The 18,086-nt window shown below is 38.7% G+C and overlaps 1 protein-coding gene across 4 annotated transcripts; it reads left to right on the forward strand.

The window, feature by feature from the left end:
• Positions 1–87: 87 nt before the first annotated feature.
• On the forward strand, positions 88–18,086 carry FAM210A (family with sequence similarity 210 member A). Of its 4 annotated transcripts, XR_007888698.1 has the most exons (6): positions 206–296; positions 10,830–10,944; positions 12,202–12,674; positions 15,393–15,504; positions 16,789–17,346; positions 17,453–18,086. XR_007888698.1 is itself a non-coding variant. In XM_051611573.1 (5 exons), the coding sequence occupies exons 3-5, from the start codon at positions 12,226–12,228 to the stop codon at positions 17,086–17,088; spliced, it is 861 nt and encodes a 286-aa protein (XP_051467533.1). In that variant the 5' UTR covers positions 88–137; positions 10,827–10,944; positions 12,202–12,225; the 3' UTR covers positions 17,089–18,086. The 4 variants fall into 4 exon arrangements, 3 of the variants coding, with proteins under 3 accessions (XP_051467533.1, XP_051467532.1, XP_051467531.1); XM_051611573.1 differs by lacking the exon at positions 206–296 and adding an exon at positions 88–137 and having other exon boundaries at positions 10,827–10,944; positions 16,789–18,086; XM_051611572.1 differs by having other exon boundaries at positions 200–296; positions 10,827–10,944; positions 16,789–18,086.

Here is an 18,086-nt window from a genome sequence, read left to right on the forward strand (position 1 = left end):
GGGGACGGGACGTCACGTCCGGGGAGGGCGCTCGCGTCGAAGGCGCCGGTCTCAGCCCAGCCGGGCACAGGACTACGAGCCCCAGAAGGCAGCGCGGCGAGGCGCGCCTGCGCAGTGCGGCCGGGCCGGGCCTCAAGGTGATGGTGGGGACGGGTGCTGCTGCACGTTGCCCTGCGGCGCGCGGGGCGGGGCGGGGCGGGGTAGGGGACGGGAGAGGCGCGCGCGGCGGCCGTTGTCCAACCGTCGCGTCGGCGTGTCCCGGGACCCGTGCGCAGGAGCGGCGGCCTGGCCACAAGGTACCCGCCCGCCGCGGCCGCGGGGAAGGGCCGCCGCCCGGGGGCGGGCGCAGGGGCCGCGCCGGTACCTCCCGGAGCCCCCCTGGGCGGGCGGCGGCGGCGGGGAGGGAGGGAGGGAGGGCGGGCGGGCGGGCGCTGGGGTGCAGGAGGCGGCGGTGGCGGCGCCTGGTGAGGAGCGGCAGGACCGGCGGGCTGGGGCCCCCTCGCCGCGCACGGGTGCCCTGACCCCTGGCAGCTCTTGCTATCGCGGTCTCGGGGGAACTGGGCTGACAGAGCCGGTCCGCTCAGAGGCACCGGGACAGAACGCCTGCTCGGGGCTCCCTGCCGTCTTCCGGGCTGCTTTCTGTTTGGCAAACTCCGCGGCCGGTTTGTCTGGCGTGAAAAATGTCGGCCGCGAGTCTCTGACAGTTGTGCCGTGGTTAGGTCATCCTGCTTAGGGTGTTTCTCTCCCGAGACAAGTCATTCTGCGCGTGCCTTGACTTTTTAGAACGCTTAAAGTGGCTCGGCAAATGTTTTCTTGTCTAATAAACGCCTTTAACCGTTTTTGGTGGCTCTCTTACGGCACGTGAGAAATGCGGGCAAAGGGCTGGCTTTCCTCAGTGGGGGAATCTGAAAACTGAGTAACTGGGTTTTGCTCCTCTTGCCTACTCGCTAGTAAAATTACATTTTCATGTTCATCTTGAGCATTCAGCACTCTTTTCTCTTACACTTTGTATGGACTAGCTTTAGAGGTCTCTGAATCCATAGGAAGCAGCAGCTGGCTCAACGAGAAACAAATCTCTTGCCAAAGTTGCATAGAGTTATAGTTCTTATTAGTAATCTGCTTCTGGTGATTAACTATGGGATTTATCCAGGGAGTCATCCTGTGGGAAGTCATAAGTGTTTTTGATAAGGCTGTTAGGTCAGGTAAGACATTTAATACTTTTAAGTCAAATGTGGATTTATATGGGATATTACAAAATACACGATCAGCTTTATGTCCATTTCTGAAATGCCTTCTACAAGCTGGTCCACAAGAGGATTCATGGGTTCAGGCAATAATATGTGAAGTGTCCTAGAATTCCTTACCAAATAAAATCCTTAAGCAGGCTCCAATCAAAAGCGTTCCTCAATTTACCTACCCCCCCCCATATTATTGCTGTTAAAAGTATAAAGTTAAAACGATTTGCCAATGTTTTGCTGCCTCGGGGAGAGGCAGGGAACAAGTTCCTAATTTGGAATGTGTCTTGCTGCCTGTGCCATTAGCTTGTATGACATGCAGCTGCTGCTTTATGAGAAAAGCATGCACAGAGGGTATGTGTCCTCACCATCCATCTCTTCTGGTGGGACTGACAGCAGATGTTTATCTTCTTTTCTGTTCAAGGACTGAGGTAAAAGGGGTGTATGACTGGCCTCTGTGGCAGCATTACTGAATTGCACTCACAGCTTGAGAAGCGCATCAGGGAGGAAAAAAAAAAAGTTAATCGTACGATGATTTGGGTAGGTGGATATCAGATGGCTTGCTTGAACATGGCAAAAACTGAGTAGGCAAATTCAGACTGTTAAAAGAGTATGTAAGAACATGAAAAGTTGAAAATTTGTCTAGCATGACTGTCTACAGATCTAAGGATCTGTATAATTATCCTACTGTAGGTGGTCTTTTTTTCTAGGTAAACTGATTTAGCTCTGTGTGTATGCTTATAAGTATCACTAACAAACTGTAGTCTGTTTTTGCAAGACAGGGAGTTCTAAATGTCTCTTTATCCCAGATAACAGCCCTTAGTTTGCGTCTTGACACATTTCTGGACCTGCAGGGAGTTCTGACTGTTTTTGAAGTAAGGCCGCAACAAATTCAATGACAAAAGCACTGATTTTTAAAATGTAGAACTACTAGTTGCATCTATAACTTTCCTTGCTATTAGTTAGTTTTGCAGCTTGGGAAGAAGATCCAGTGTAGTTCTTGTTGGTGTTGATACACCGTGAACCCAGATATTTGAAGCAGAACTTATTTGAAAATTAGATGCTGATTCAAATTCTACCTCATTCAGCAATAGTTCATTATTAAGAGTGCAATAAAGCCACTAGAAGAACTGGGGTCTGGGCCCCAAACATGATTGAAATCTTCCTGAACAGAAAGGTGTCATCACAACAGATCATAAGGATTTTACCTTGATATTCCGATAGGTAACTACCTAGTTCCATCCCTTCAGATCAAAGATCAGCCTCAGGAATGGGGATTCTTAATGACTATAAAATGTCTCTAGTAGAATCTTTTGAGTTCAGACAAATGGATTATGCAGTATGGCAATAACAACAGCGGAAAAATAAAAGATAATGCTCAAGTTACAGGTCTTTTTACTTTTTAGTAATTTTTAAGTCTTGGATCATGATACCTCTAAAAACCGCAGATTATTTTTAATATCCCTGTCATTATAATACAATTGCAGTAAGAGCAAAAAGTTACTGTTCGGTTAAAAAAAAATCTTTACGACCTGCTGCAATGATACCTTCCTAAATTCAGTTAATCTTGAAGGTGCCAGTACAGGTGTGTCAAGTCCATACTCTTTTTGTATTAAGAATGACATGTTGCTTCAAACTCTCAGGAAAATCAGGGTTTAACCAGCTGTTGTAGCTAGATTGCTGTGCCTAGTTATATCAGTTCTCCCACCTTTTTTCTGTCTTTCAAAGTAAGCAGTTAAGGATAGAAGTAATTTCTCCTTTAAGGCACTGAGATTATACAGTAAGGCTTTACCCTGGTTGGTGTCTAGACTTCTGCAGAGCAAATGGTAATGATCTGTGTTCTTATGAACTTTGTGTTTCTTCTAAAAAGCTCCAGACCTTTCTATCCCAGTGACTTCCATCAGTCAGTTTTCTCTGCATCATCTTCAAACAAACTACCCATTGTATGGCATAACGCTGCTCCTTCTAAACAAAGACATCTGAATGACAAAACTAGGTCTTACTCTGTGTGCATCAGGAAATGAAAGTGCCACTTAGCTGGCCTGTAAATTTTATTTCCATGGATCTACTATTTGATCTTGTCTGAAACCTGACCTAGACCATGTTCTTATATAAGCAGAAGAAGTTGTGTGGCTTCGATTGTACCTTTGTAGAGCTTTGTAGAAGATGATCCCCTGCAGCTCTCTAGAACTTGTGTAGTCAGTCCTAGCAGAGTGGGATGAGGGAGGGGAATGAGAGTTAATAAAACCAGGTGCTCACAAACAAATTCTGAAGCATCAGTAGTTTTTTCAAATTGATGGATTTTGTGAGTTCTAAATAAAAATAGACTAGTAGCTTTACAGTGGTTCTGTAAGTCTCTTCCAAAAGTGGTTGGTGGAAGTGTTGAGTAGAATGTGAGGGCACTTAATATTTTAACTGTAATGGTAGTGCTTAGCTCCAATGTGTGCCAGTCAGGTAAGTATTTGCTCTTAATATTTTGTGGATGTAAAAGCTGATTTTGCTGATGTTAAAATTAGATGACCTCTTTTGCTTCCTGGTATCTCGGGCCATAGGGATAGTACTTTCTGATGGAGGGGCATTCCTGTGTTGAAACACAAGCCTTGGGCTGTGTTGATCAGATTTCACAGAATGCAGTCAGCTTTCAAAGGTTGCAGTTGCAGGATTCCTTTCTCCATCTTATTACAACAATGTAGTAACTGCTATTTCAGACTGAGCAGGAGCATTATTAGGGTCCTATTACTGCAGTTCCATCAGAGTTCCTTCTGGTGTAAAGACACAGCTCTGAGTTTGATGCTCTTTTGGACACTTGTAGATGGTGTCATTTTGTTGTTTGCGTGGCTGGCAACATTAGCAATTATGTCCTCTATGAAAAGAGGCTGTGTAAGGCATTAAATTGAATAGTGGGCAAGAAAGTTTATCCATTTAGGTATCAAGACCTTAATAAAAATAATACTTTTGTAAGAACAGTTCACGTTTAGTTTTTAGAAGTGTGAGGAATAGCATTTACTAAAAACTAGATGAAGAGTGTGGTTTTGAGCATGTGTGTGTTCCATAAATGTTATGATCAGCCTCTTCACACATAATTTTTCAATATATTCCGATTGATACTACACATTTTCCCATATGGATGAGTTCCAGTTCACAACAGAGAATTCAACTTACTTTGAATATTTAGAAAAGATTTCTACTGGAAGTGAATGTCTGCCAACAGTAGTTCTGCTGAGAGATGAACGTTCTGTATTTTTTTTGCTGGGAAAAATGACAGCTTCTCAGTGTTTGAAAATGTGAAATAAATGTGGTGAGAGAATAAAAGAAAAAAAAAAATTGAACCTAATGCTTCCACTATGAATTCTGCTGTGAATTCTGTTCTTAATGAAGCTGTTTTGGTTTGTTTCTTGGTTTCTGGGTCGTGTTTTTGTTGTTTGGGTTTTTTTCAGTTTGGGCCTGGCTGACATTTATTCCTACTTTTTTTCTAACTGTAAGTTAGAAACTGCAAGAGTTTTTCCCTGAGTGTATTTTCTTAAAGTCTTACACGCACTTTGAGTGAACTGTTGGGTAAAAGACTTGCTACTTGGTGGGGGCTATTGTTCAAAGTGTTTTGTAAAAAAATTTACATAACATAATTTGCATTTAAAATGTTATAGCCAGTACTGTTTATTATGGTTGGTTTATGGAGGGAAGAGGCACAGAACAATGAGATCTGCAGAGATCAAAGGTAACAAAAGTAGCATTTATCAAGGCTAGAAAAGAAACTGTTTTGGTAGTCACAATGCAAGATAAGGCAGAAAGCTGTATGAAGTTGATGCTAAGATAAAAGTTTAAGCATCTTCCTAATAAATGCCATTCATCAAAATTAGCTTGGCTACTAGAATCCATATTATGAATAGCAGGAAGTCTTGAGCAAGTTGGAGTTCAGTTTTGCCTGCAACCTTTTTCTGTTGTCGATTGTTCTGTTAAAGAGATGTGCACAGCAGCTCTAAAATCTAAAGAGAGGTAGCAGAAACTCATACAAGAAATATCTGAATCCTGAACATGAAACTAATAGTCATGTTTCTAATGCCATACAGTTTGTGTTAAATTGAAGAGTCAGAACTCTTGAGATGCTCAGTGAAAGTTAAAAGAGGCAAGAAATCTGCCAATTAAAAGTTCAGTGAGCTATCGGGAGGGGAGATCCTAAGAGAGTCTCAAAGAATGCTTAGGTGCAGTGTAGAAAACTGATACATGTGTTTATTTACTTGTTTGTGTTTTAGCATCTAACCCTTCACCAGTTCAGTTGTGGTTTGTTTTTTTCTGAAGGAGTTCAAAGCCATATGCAGGATACTGCTGACAGGAGCCTTGCTCATGTGACTTACCTTTTCCATCTGCTTTTAGTTATTTAGCAGAAGCTTCCCACTGCTTTGTCAACTGCACCACTGCACACACAGTCCCATACCTCCATGTTAACAGCCCTCTCGTTGAAAACCGTCTGACAGGAAAACACAAGTGTTCTGACAGGCATGAACTAATGATACATTAGGAGATGCAGGATTAAAGAGGCCATTAGAGATTGCTTGGGAAGTTATTACGTAAGAGTGGAAAAGAAAGGATAGAGAATAAGATTTTATTTTGATTAGTTTAAAGTTAAAGGTAACCTGCAGAAAGGCAAAGTAATAAACAGAAGAGTACATAGAAGGTGATGCAGCAAATTTACACTTCTTGAAAGGAGTTGTGGAGAGATCTTTTGTAGGATTAATATAAGAGGTGTACTTCTTTAAAAATTCAGTAGAGGGCAGAATGAAACTTCTGAAAGAAGGAACCCCCAATAGCTGTTCGGCACTGCAAAGCAGGAAAATGGAGTTAGATGGAATAGCACCAGTTACTAAAAACACAGTTCTGAAGAGCAGAAAGCACTACAAATAATGATGATACCTTTTTTTAGAGAATATTCACACATTTATATAATGTTTAGCTGCATGCAAGCTTCAGATCTAGTGCTTTCCAAAACAGAGCAAAATGGGGATACCTCTGTCTTGTTGACTAGATGCAGATCAGCTGTCAAGCCTCCTGTTCAGCATTCCAGATCTATAACTCAACACATAGGTATTGCATTGAGTCCTTCTGCTTTATTTGCCTACTTAATCTGATGTGTAGTCTTTATAAATGAATGCAAAACCTTTTATTCTTCCTGAAACTACTTTTTGTTGTGCTTTCTAATATTTAAGTGTCAGAAGCTTGTTGTAAAGATTGCTGTGTGTGTAATGGTCCTATGAGAGTTTATTTTACTTTCTTGATTTCACAAAGTTTGTTCCAGCAAGAACAAGAGTAGTATCCGTGTTGAACTGTAGTAATATGAGCAATTTAAAAATTAATGCATAGCATTTACTAAGTGAAGATAGAGAGATTAGAAATGGTGGAGGTGCAATCAGGCTAATACCTTAGGGCAATTTATCTACAATAATTTACTTTTTCATTTGTTTCAATGTGATTGTTTGTTACTAAGATTTTAATAGATTTAACCGTGACTTCTTTTGCTTTGTTTCCTGTTAACCTAAAATGGAGTCTTACATTTTTTTTTAGACAGTTCTGAATGGTAGACAATATTAGACAGCTAATGATGCCCAAACTTCAAATTATACACTAGTTTCTTAGTTTAGAATGAATAGCAGATTGTATCAGGGACACTGCAAAAGGCCAAAATACAAATTCTAAATGCTCATTTATACACTTTAAAAGTACTTATACAAAGAATATAAAGTCCCTATACACTGCTGTTTTCCTCTCTGTGGGTAGAAGCTGCATGCTGTGCTGCACCACTGCAGTTACTAAGAGTTTTATAGTTATATTTTACATTTAGTTTAGGAAAAACAATGAAGTTTTGTATGCATTGCACTATTATTGCAATGATTTTAAAATGTAATTCCAGCTTTTTAGACAATCCATATTTCTGGTCACATGTGTGTTTAGTTGTTTATTACCTTAGCAAGGTACTTGATATCAGTAAGCCCTTCAAAAGAACAATTGAAATCTGAAAACAAATTCTCATAATGTTTAACTGTATTTGGTAAAAATTTAGCAATGCAGTGGGATTTTTTTATTTGAGCTATTTGAATGAGATCTCTCTACATTTGCTTTTTATACAATCTGAAAGGTGAGCTGAGAAGTATTTCTGAAAACTTGGGGTTTGTTATTTCAAAATTCTTCTGTATATACAACATGCAACCCTCAAAGTTGGCTTGATTCTACAATAAAAATGGTAAGAATGTAAATCAATTCTCTGGTTTCACAGAAAGGTGCCTTGGGAGTGGAAAAAGCTCATGGATTTTAATTTGGAACTCTCTTGTGGTATAATTAATGTTCTTCTTTTTAAACAGTAACAGAACAATTAAAAATACTTGAAATTAATCCATATTTACATATTGTTTCCAGAATGTTTCTGGTAAACCTGAGAAAATAAGCCAGTGCAGTACATGTAATATACCTGTAATTCCCTCAGATGCTTTCTGACCTCTTTTACAAAAGATATTATGCTAGTTTTTGCCGTCTTCTATCCACCCCCATTTTTCTATTTTAATTTATCTGTAGCTAAAAAAAAAAATTATGTAATTGTAACAGGGTGACTTCTCATACAAATTATCCTGATGAACGTTGCATCTGACAGCGTCTCTGGCATGATTTCTCTTTCCAACAGCAGATATCCACAGCAGCCTTTGCTGTACCTGTATTGGTCTAGGTTGTTACTTCTGTGTTTTCCAATGATCCTCTGATTCTCTGTATAAAATGTTAACACACATCCAAAACCATCAATTTGTGATTGTCACGTCTCTGTGACATGAGATAGACCTAGTCTGTGACATGAAAAGATCCTGAACTTTAGTTGTCCTCAGGAACAAAAGCAAATCTGATCTCCACTTCCTAGTAATCATTGGAAAGCAAAGACTGAGCAGAGCAAATTCAAGACATAGGGTACTTCCAGCAGTACATCGGGTTTGTGCTGAAGCTGATCTAAATTGTAACAGAAGTACAAAAGATTGCTGAACATAACCTGTAGCACTGTAACTAGAAGCTGATCTGTACATTTCCTCAAGAGGTCACTAGTGCACTTCCTTTATGTCATAGTGATTGTTAATAGCTTGCCATGAGGCAGACGTGCCTTCAGGAACTAAATGGTTGTCCAAGAATTCCAACCAGGAGTATGTCCTGAGCAGCCAAGCTCTCCTCAGCTCAGTTTACAGCGAGCTGGAGATACTACTGAATAGTTAGCCAGAATATGACAGCACTTCGGAGGACACCTTATCCCAGAAGTGTTTGTATATCATTTCATAGTTTGTCCTACTGGCATCTATTTAGTCACTGAACACATGGGATTCTTACAGCAGAGAACAGCTATTTGTCCGTAGACATTTCCACATCTCCATATTTATTTTGTATCTTACGGTACTTTTAAGAGAAAGCTTAAGTAGAAATCTAGGATGCTTTATAACACAATCAGCCCCACCCTACCTCCTGTGCCCCCCACAAAATTCTGATGCCACAGACCATCTGAATTTCTGCCTTGGTATCTAAAGCTTCTGGCTTTTGTCCTTTGCTGTGCCTTTGCAACATCGTGCAAAAGCATGAAAAAATTGAATACACTGAAATGAAAAAACAACTTTTGAGAAAGTCACTGGGTGCAATGGTGGATAATATTTAGGTTACTGTCCTTTGTTCATTAGAATCTAAGTGGTTTTAAGAACCTAAAGGTACAGGGGCATTTTTATAGCTTATATAGCTCCAGTAATTTCTGTAAGAGCAGTATTATGCTTGGATAACAAAATTGTCTCATGTCCATAAGCTGACATGCTTTCTCTTGCCTGTGGAGTGCACAGTGTACTAGGAACTTCCTTTCACTAATTGCATCTTAAACTACAGACTTCTCTGTATTAATCTTGTGTTTTAGAGGGATCAAACAACTGCAGTGTTTTATTTCTTTGGACCTCCAACTGCATTTATTTTGCACTTTGAGTTGTCTGTCCTGTTTAAGGTTTCTTTGCAATGTTGAGCCAAGTAATTAAAATACTACAATTGAGCAGCTCCACCCATCACCCCTTAAACATATTCATTTATTTAAAAACAAATTATGAAGAGTGTGCTATATTAATCTGTTACTGTATCAATTTGCCTTTCCTACATCCTGATGTAACCATTAAGACTAAACGAGGGAATATTATAGAGTGCTGCTGAAGCACTATTCAGAAGTCTCTGCTTTGTCCATTTAGGTAAGGAAAATAAAGCATATATCTATGAAACAGTAGGATTGTTAGGAAAATTCCAACTTTGTTTTGGAAAACCCATTTTCCTTTATTCTATCAGATATAAGCACTATTATATCTAAGTCTTTTCTTATGTATCAAGCATCTAGCAAAAAAAACTTTTCTAAGTGAAGAAGCAAAAAGTAAGCTGTTTCACAGGTGGAACCATACTATCATCTGTGCTTACAAGGTTCAGAACCATTTCAGGATCTACCCTAGATGATTAGAGAACCTCCCCTTTGACCAGCCAGTTTGCATCATGAAAAAACAAAATCAGAGTGCTGAGCATGGTTTTCCACCATGCTGTATGGTGGCAATTTTCAAAGCTTGTTTTCAGTAGGGTACCATCCACTGAAAATGGATGGACAGTAGAAGTCTGACTCGAGAGCTCTCAGATTCCCACAGATGGATCGGTATCCATTCCTGAGTCTGCTGGTTGGATATTGAGAAAATCTACTTAGGGCAGATGCCCAATATTGTATACTATTTGTGAGAGGTGAAAACAGTCATCTGTGGAGGCTATTATCCCTCAGGAAAGGAGTGTAGGTGGCAATAGGCCAGCAATGTCTTCTTCCAGTTTGTTGTTATAATTTGATCTTTCGAGTCCCTTCCAACCCCTATGATTCTATGAATCAATAAAGTAGTTGGTATATGACAGAGTGCCATCTTAACTCTTGAGTTTTGCTGAGTGTTTTCACTGCTTTTTGTTTTGAGAAGTCAGCAAGAATCTCCACTTCTCCTAAAACCAAGCAGTTGGTACTTCAAGGGGGTTCTTACAGAGGACTGACTGGGTGAGAGGCCGTAACTGTAGCAGATTTACTGCTCTGTGAGAAGCAGTACTTCTTCTCTCCCACTTGAGTTCATAACAGGAGTGAGTAACTGCTCGCTTACATAGAGACAAGAGTTCCCTATTGATGCAATGCCTCCTGTTAGTATGAGTTCAACAGACGTGTGTCTATGCTTCACATGCAAGGAAGTTCCAAGGGAGTTTGAAGCCATTCCTCCAGTCTTTCTCCCACATCAAGCATTGTAATTCCAGTAATTGCTATTAATAAGAATACTTAGAAAACATACAGGCAGGAATGTTCCGACAGATGCATTTGGGTTATGAAACTTTTCTCCTTTTGGAAAGAAACAGTGATTCACAGTTGAGGAACTTCTAAGATACTCAGAAAAAAAATCTCCCATTACCATGTCAATATGCAAAAGGGAATTTATACTAATAATTTCTTCAATAAGCAAGGTTTCAGGCTGACCAAAAATCCTCATGCTATTGGTTTTCTGTTGTTGCTACTTCTCTAAATGTCCTTTTTTCCTCCTTTAGCAGAGTCATCAATATGTTCAAGACTTATTTCAAAAGTGGGGAACTAGGAAGAGTTGCAACTTTTTGAAGATACAAACCATACCCTTTTCTTGTTGCGTATCTGAAAAGTAACAAAAGGGTATGTAAGGTTTGTTAGTTGTTGTTTTTTTAAACTTTGCCTATGTCATTAAGTATCAATCATTTTCAGCAGCCTAGACAAATTCACTATCAAAACACCTGATTGAATTATATCTAAGGCTATAGGTGAAAAGGAAGCAGACATGAAGATGACGGTGGAGTTTCAGTTAAACTTGAATGATTCCTAGATTGGATCAAGAATTGTTGTGATAATCAAAACCAAAATCACCAGAAGGATTTGAAAGTTGTAATTGAACTGACTTAACTAGCAATTGCTGCATAAAGTCAATTAATGGCACTTTTTTTGAGGGAAGGAAAATTATTCTGCAACTTGCAGTCATTGCATAAAGGAAAGGAGAGAGCATTTCATTCAGTAGTTCAAAGCGTGCATTGTGGGGAGGGAGTGGGGGAAATTACTCTTTGATGTCTATACATGCCAAACAAAATTCCTGTAATGGAGAATCTCTCAACAGTCCTTCTGAACTTTCAGAAATACCTATTAAGTATTCAAAATCATACAGTTAACTAGGTTACCCACAGTTTTAAAATGTTCTTTGCATTGTAATATTTCTGAAATTGCAGTTCAGTTTTGCTCCTATTAATACACGACATTAAACATTACCATCCTATCCCCCTTCCTAACGGATATATGCAGGCAGGCTGTTCTAGTTTGGTTTGTTACTATTAAGGTTATTGGTCATTCATTGATTTATTATTATTGATTTTTTTTTTTGTACTATAAAGACTTTCATTCTTACTTCAAGATAGTATAGGACATTAAAAATTATACCAAAAAAAAGAATCTGTTGATACCAAAAATTGATTTTAATTGCTCTTTAGTGAGTTTATGCTACATTTATGTAGGCATGAAGAGTCACTCAAACTATCAGTTGCTACTAGATGTGAAGTTTCAAGGGTAGCTTTTCAATAAGTGCCAGATTACACAGGTAAAAGCAGTAGATAGCACTAGACAGCTAAAAATGTTTTTAGAGAGTAGAATGAGCGTTTTAGCTGTGACAAGAAGAGTATGTTAAGTCAAGGGGTCATTTTAGTTCAGAATGCTAAAGAAGTGAGATCTAAAATGAATTGCTTAATTCTAGAAGGTAACAAGTTCTGCAAAACAAGATAATGAAACCCTTTTAAACTAGAAGAATCTAAAGCAATTTAAAATTTGAGAATTTCAGATACCAATGGAGCAAATAGAAATCAGATTCTCGAAGTGCAATGTGTTTATTCTTTTCTTGTTTCCTCTCTGTAGAAACTTCAGCCACACTTGATCAAAATGCAACGAAGTCTGCTACATACAGCGTCTCAGCTGGCACATGGGACATGTTTGTTTTTGCCTCGCACTAGTATCTTTCACTGCTTAAAAGGACAATCGGTGTTGTCTGATACTGGATGTAAAGTGATTTTGGCACTGGACCCTCCTAAACAATGTCTTCATACAGGTGCAGCATGCTTTGCCTCAAAGAAAAGTGCTGCTTCATCAGAACCAGCAGACACTCCTCACAAAGTAGCAGAAGAGAGAAACCCTTTGACTTTGGCCACTGATACACCCAAGCAGAACCCTGTAGAGTCAGATTCTTCAGATCCTGATCCATTACAAGATAAATCAATTAGTCTTGTCCAGAGATTCAAGAAAACTTTTAAACAGTATGGAAAAGTCATGATTCCAGTGCATCTTCTTACTTCCACTGTATGGTTTGGATCCTTTTACTATGCAGCCATGAAGTAAGTTGATATTTTGTTCATAGAATCATAGAATCCTAGGGGTTGGAAGGGACCTCGAAAGATCATCTAGTCCAACCCCCCCTGCCAGAGCAGGGTCACCTAGAGTACATCACATAGGAACGCATCCAGGTGGGTTTTGAATGTCTCCAGTGAAGGAGACTCCACAACCTCCCTGGGCAGCCTGTTCCAGTGCTCTGTCACTCTTACAGTAAAAAAATTTTTTCTGATATTCACCTTGAACCTCCTATGCTCCAATTTACACCCATTACTCCTTGTCCTATCACTGGTCATCACTGAGAAGAGCCTAACTCCATCTCCCTGACACTCACCCCTTACATATTTGTAAACATTGATGAGGTCACCCCTCAGCCTCCTCTTCTCCAAGCTAAAGAGACCCAGCTCCCTCAACCTTTCCTCATAAGGGAGATGTTCCACTCCCTTCATCATCTTAGTAGCTCTGCGCTGGACCCTTTCCAGCAGTTGCCTGTCCTTCTTGAACTGAGGGGCCCAGAACTGGACACAATACTCCAGATGCGGCCTCACCAATGCAGAATAGAGGGGGAGGAGAACCTCTCTTGACCAACTAACCACACCCTTTCTAATGCACCCCAGGATGCCATTGGCCTTCTTGGCCACAAGGGCACATTGCTGGCTCAATGTTTTTTTTTTTTGTTACAGTGCCCAATTCTGCTTTTGAATTAAGACTGACTTTCACAGGTGAAAGGACATAAAAAAATGTTATTGCATGTTAAAATGTGCCTCTATATGTCATAGGGAGATGAAGCTACCTCTTTAACTGAAGCATAAGACTAATATTGAAAGTATATAGGAGTCATGAGGGTGTCATATACGTGCTCTTATCATGCAGTTATTGCTATGTATCAGATATGTTGCCAATATTTAAAGGAATGCTCATCTGAAAATATGTATGAATGAAACAGCATTTTAATTATTAGTAACTTCTTGTAAGGTAATGATAGGGATTTGGAATCATGATTACAAATTGCTAGGTGAGATCTTTATAGAGCTGTTCTTTTGCCATTGGACTTCAGAGGTATTTCACCACTTCCTCCCCCCTTCATCCCCAGTCTTCCTTCATCATTGGACTTTGATGTCATTCACCTCACTCACAAGCCATGTGTACGTTTTCCTTTTCTTTTTTGTTTACTGTCTTCAACTGAAGAAATAGCTACTGTAGGGCAGACTTTTAGTTGGAAATTAAATATTTGTGTGGCTAAAAAAAAAAAAAAAAGGTAAGTTATTCTAATTTAGGTTCTTTCAGCTATAGTATCTGACAAATATTGTTAGGGGAAATGGCATTTATTAGAAAAAAACTACTATATCAACTATGACCTGCTAATACAGATGAAGGTTTTCTCTATCTGCAAATGGTTTGCTAAATATGAGTAAATGTTTATCTCTGGATTGCTAGTGTTTTATATTTAATAATAGAAAGCATGAAATGACGACAGGTTGTGGCAGCAAGGATGGGACTTTGGCATCAGAATGCCTTCCTGCACAAGTGTTTGTTTTAGTTACTCTAACCAGCTGGCATAATTGCCCTTTCTAGGAGCTATAGATCCAAATGTCATTCTAAATTTAGTTTATGTCAGAGGAATAAAGGTCTTGAGCTGTAAAAATATTTTGCTTTGGATTAATTCAGATTGATGCTTACATCCAGATATTTCAGAATGAGTGAAGAATAATTTTCTTGAAACACTTAAGTTAGCTTCTAAAATAGGTTTTGATGGATGAAAACAGGTGGAAAAATAACTTTCAGAATGACTGGCTATGATAGGAGACTAAGCAATGGTGGTTTATGAAATAACAAAGTTAATGCTGTCTTTCAGATCCTACTAAGTCTCCATTTTCTCCTCCTAGGATAGGCTTCAGACTGTAGGTTCTACTAACTGTTGGTAAATTACTGCCTCTTACTGTTCCTGATGCTAAAGTGACTGTATGCAGAGAAGAATGCTTAAAATACTAGATAGAAATGGATAATGATACTAATAAAAACACCTCTATGTAGAAATCAGGTCTTCTGTAACTGCAGAGAGCTTTCTTCTGTAATGTAAAAACAGGCTGCTCTTTTCTTTGGTGCTGATGTTAGCTTCCCTGGTTTTCAAATAGAAAGAAATTTTGATAAGAGCTCCCTGCACCCAACCCATCTTGCCACCTTATATTGACAAGGTAGAAGAACTAAGCAGGAAACTCTCAAGTCTTGTCCATATAACATGTTATTCCTTTTGCCACATTCCATTTGTTTGATGTATTAACAGTGAATGGAGGACAATGAAATTTGTATTCTGTGTTTCTGGGCAGATTAATTAGAAAATTTAAAATGAAAAGAAGTAATTTTAGGCAAAAGAGAATGTGAAGTTGAGCCTGTACAACTGCAGCCCAAGTAGTTGTCTTACCACCATGATATCTGTTTACCTCCAACCATAATAAACTGAGACACAGGTAAGTTAGTAGCTACTCAGCCCAACAGACATAATATAAATGGGTCACCTCTTGGAATGCTGAAAAATACATTAATTTGCCTATATGTATAGAAATATAAATCCTGTAAGTATATTGTTTAGATTAAAAAATACTTTGCTATTAAATTACAAAGTTTGTATAATAGAGTTAAAGAACAGAAGTGGTACTGTCAATCGCTGTTAAGGTTTCAAATTCCGATTAAGGTTGCCAATTTTTTTTTTTTCCCTGTTATAGAGGAGTGAATGTTGTTCCATTCCTAGAGTTGATTGGCTTACCAGACAGCGTAACAGACATCCTGAAAAATTCCCAGAGTGGAAATGCTCTCACTGCATATGCATTGTATAAAGTAAGTATAATTATAGTTTGTAAATAAGCTCTGAATCTTGACTGGTGAACTAATCAGGGTTTATTTGTTTACAGCAGAAAGAATGAATGCTGTTTTCTCTCTTTGATAGTTACACATACTTGAGCATTCATTTTTGTAGTAAAAATAGTCATATGCAAGTTGATACGGGCTCTGTGTTCCTTCAAGAGTCTATCTGTATTTCTAAATTGACTTCTTTGTTTGCTGCAGAACTGTTGTCTGCCCTAAGAGATTTGATTACAATTAAGTTATTCCTCTGTATGCCTGACATAATTAACAGAGATAAAGAGGTAAAGTCTAAACACCTCATGATTTCCAGTTATTTTTATCCTAGAAGACTGAGTAGCTTGTCTTCCTACCTTATTTCTCCATTGTTGTCAAGTACTTTATTGTCCATTTGAAGCAATTACTTAAATTCCAGTTTGGGGCCCTTTTTATTGCTTCATATGTGCACAACCTGTGTTTGGAAAACATGAAACATGTCAGGTCATGCAAAAGGAAAGTACTATATTGGCTTCAAATGCCACTCATCTGGTTTGTTTTTCAAATGTGATGTACTTACCTGTTATTTAAAAGGGTTGTTTTCCCAAACTCTGGCCAATAATTCCTGTGCCTAAAAGAGACCAGTAAATAAATATGCTTAAATATAAATATTTTATTGTACCTGGGAGATCTGGCACTGTTGGAAGAAACTTGCAAGATGGGAAAGCACTGGAATAGGTTGCAAAGGGAAGATTGTGTAGGCTTTATCTTTGAAGTTCTGAAATAAGAGGTTAGTCTATCAAGAATAACAAACCTGGTTTGTAGTGTCTTAGATTATCTGACCTCTGAAGGTCTCTTTAGCTCTAGTTTTCTATGTGTGGATCCTACTTTTGTGCTGAAGGATACCTATACTCTTATGAATTTTAGAATTAAAAGCATATCTTGTCAGTATTTCCTCTTTGCTTATATGGCTCAGTGTTCGCATACTGCCTGTTCTGAATTGAATTCTGAAATGCCTGATGCTCATCCCACCAGCTGCACAGGGAAGTATGGGGTTTTTTTAGAATGAAGTCTATTGCCTGTACTGGTTTCATTAAAAGGGTGCTTTCAGTAAAAGGCATACGTTTCTGGGGGATGCACTGTAAAATAGCTTATTTCCTTATAAATAGAAAACTTTTTTTGTATCTGACACTGGCCAAAATAAATTCTCAATATTAAAGATACCTTTTGCTAGATGATAATGGCCTGTTTTATTGATATGGTGTGTTCTTTGCTTTCTTTAAGATTGCAACTCCTGCTAGATACACTGTGACTTTGGGAGGAACATCCATCACTGTTAAGTATCTACGTAAGAGAGGCTACATGTCCACACCACCACCAGTAAAGGAATATCTACAAGATAGGATGGAGGAAACAAAGGATAAAATTACAGAGAAGATGGAGGAAACAAAGGATAAAATTACAGAGAAGATGGAGGAAACAAAGGATAAAATTACAGAGAAGATGGAGGAAACAAAGGATAAAATTACAGAGAAGATACAAGAAACCAAAGATAAAGTTTCATTTAAAAAGATAAAGGACTAGGAGAAATGCTTAATTTTTGGATATATCAAACAACTTAGCACTTTAACCCTTTGTGAGGCAGGATATACAAAGTGCACTTCTGAGCACACTTCCCTCCCCCTCCCCCCCACCCCGTTTTCTGGATACTACAGTTGCTCTGTGGATTTAGAAATTCTGTACATTGACCAAGGTTAAAGTTTCCTGGGGGAGAGATTGTGACAAAATTTCCATTTACAGAAGGAAAAGTGAATCTCACATTAGAAGTTCATGTGTCCATTGGTAATAATGTTAATAGTTACTTTTTTTTTTTTTTTTAAACCCCTCAGTCCCCAAAATGAAGATGGCCTCTTTCAAAAGCAGCTACTTTGTTCTTCTTTCATTGTAGTGCACAGCCATTATTCCATTAGACTGAATCTTCCATTAAATGAGAATGAAGACTTCTCTACTGGGAAAGGCAACACCATACTTTGGTTTCCAGAGTATGTGGACCCAGGCCTCTTCAATTGTGATCATCTCTCAACTTGGAGACAGACCATTGTCACTGATACTGCACATGAAGGAATCCATGGATGGGCTACTCAGTCTGAATGAATTATGATGGCTACAGTGGCTTCAGCTGAGCTGTGGTAGTTTACAGGTTGAGACTATGAATCTTTCTTGGACAGTGTTTCTTCAGAAATCTCAAATGAATGCTAAAGAAAGATGAGTTAATCACAGCAGCTATACTGGCAAGTATACTTTGTTTCCTAAAGTTGATTTACAGTAGAAAGTTATTAAATGAAACCAATCATTGTATATTAAAAACTAGGATTTTTAAATTATGTTAAAGTTTACAAAGCTGTTCTATTTCATTTTTGGAACAAAACAATTCTGAAAGAGAAGGTTACTTGAGAGATGGGTATTCTAAGGGGCTTTTTAAATATGTGCAAAGTTAGAGTTCAATGAAGAAGTCCCTCCTCCTATACAGGAATCCCTCAGACTTTAGTAGAACAATTTAACTAAAATAAGCATAACTTTGA

The sequence above is a fragment of the Apus apus genome, chromosome 2 (genome assembly GCF_020740795.1).
Source record: "Apus apus isolate bApuApu2 chromosome 2, bApuApu2.pri.cur, whole genome shotgun sequence".
NCBI lineage: Eukaryota > Metazoa > Chordata > Aves > Apodiformes > Apodidae > Apus > Apus apus.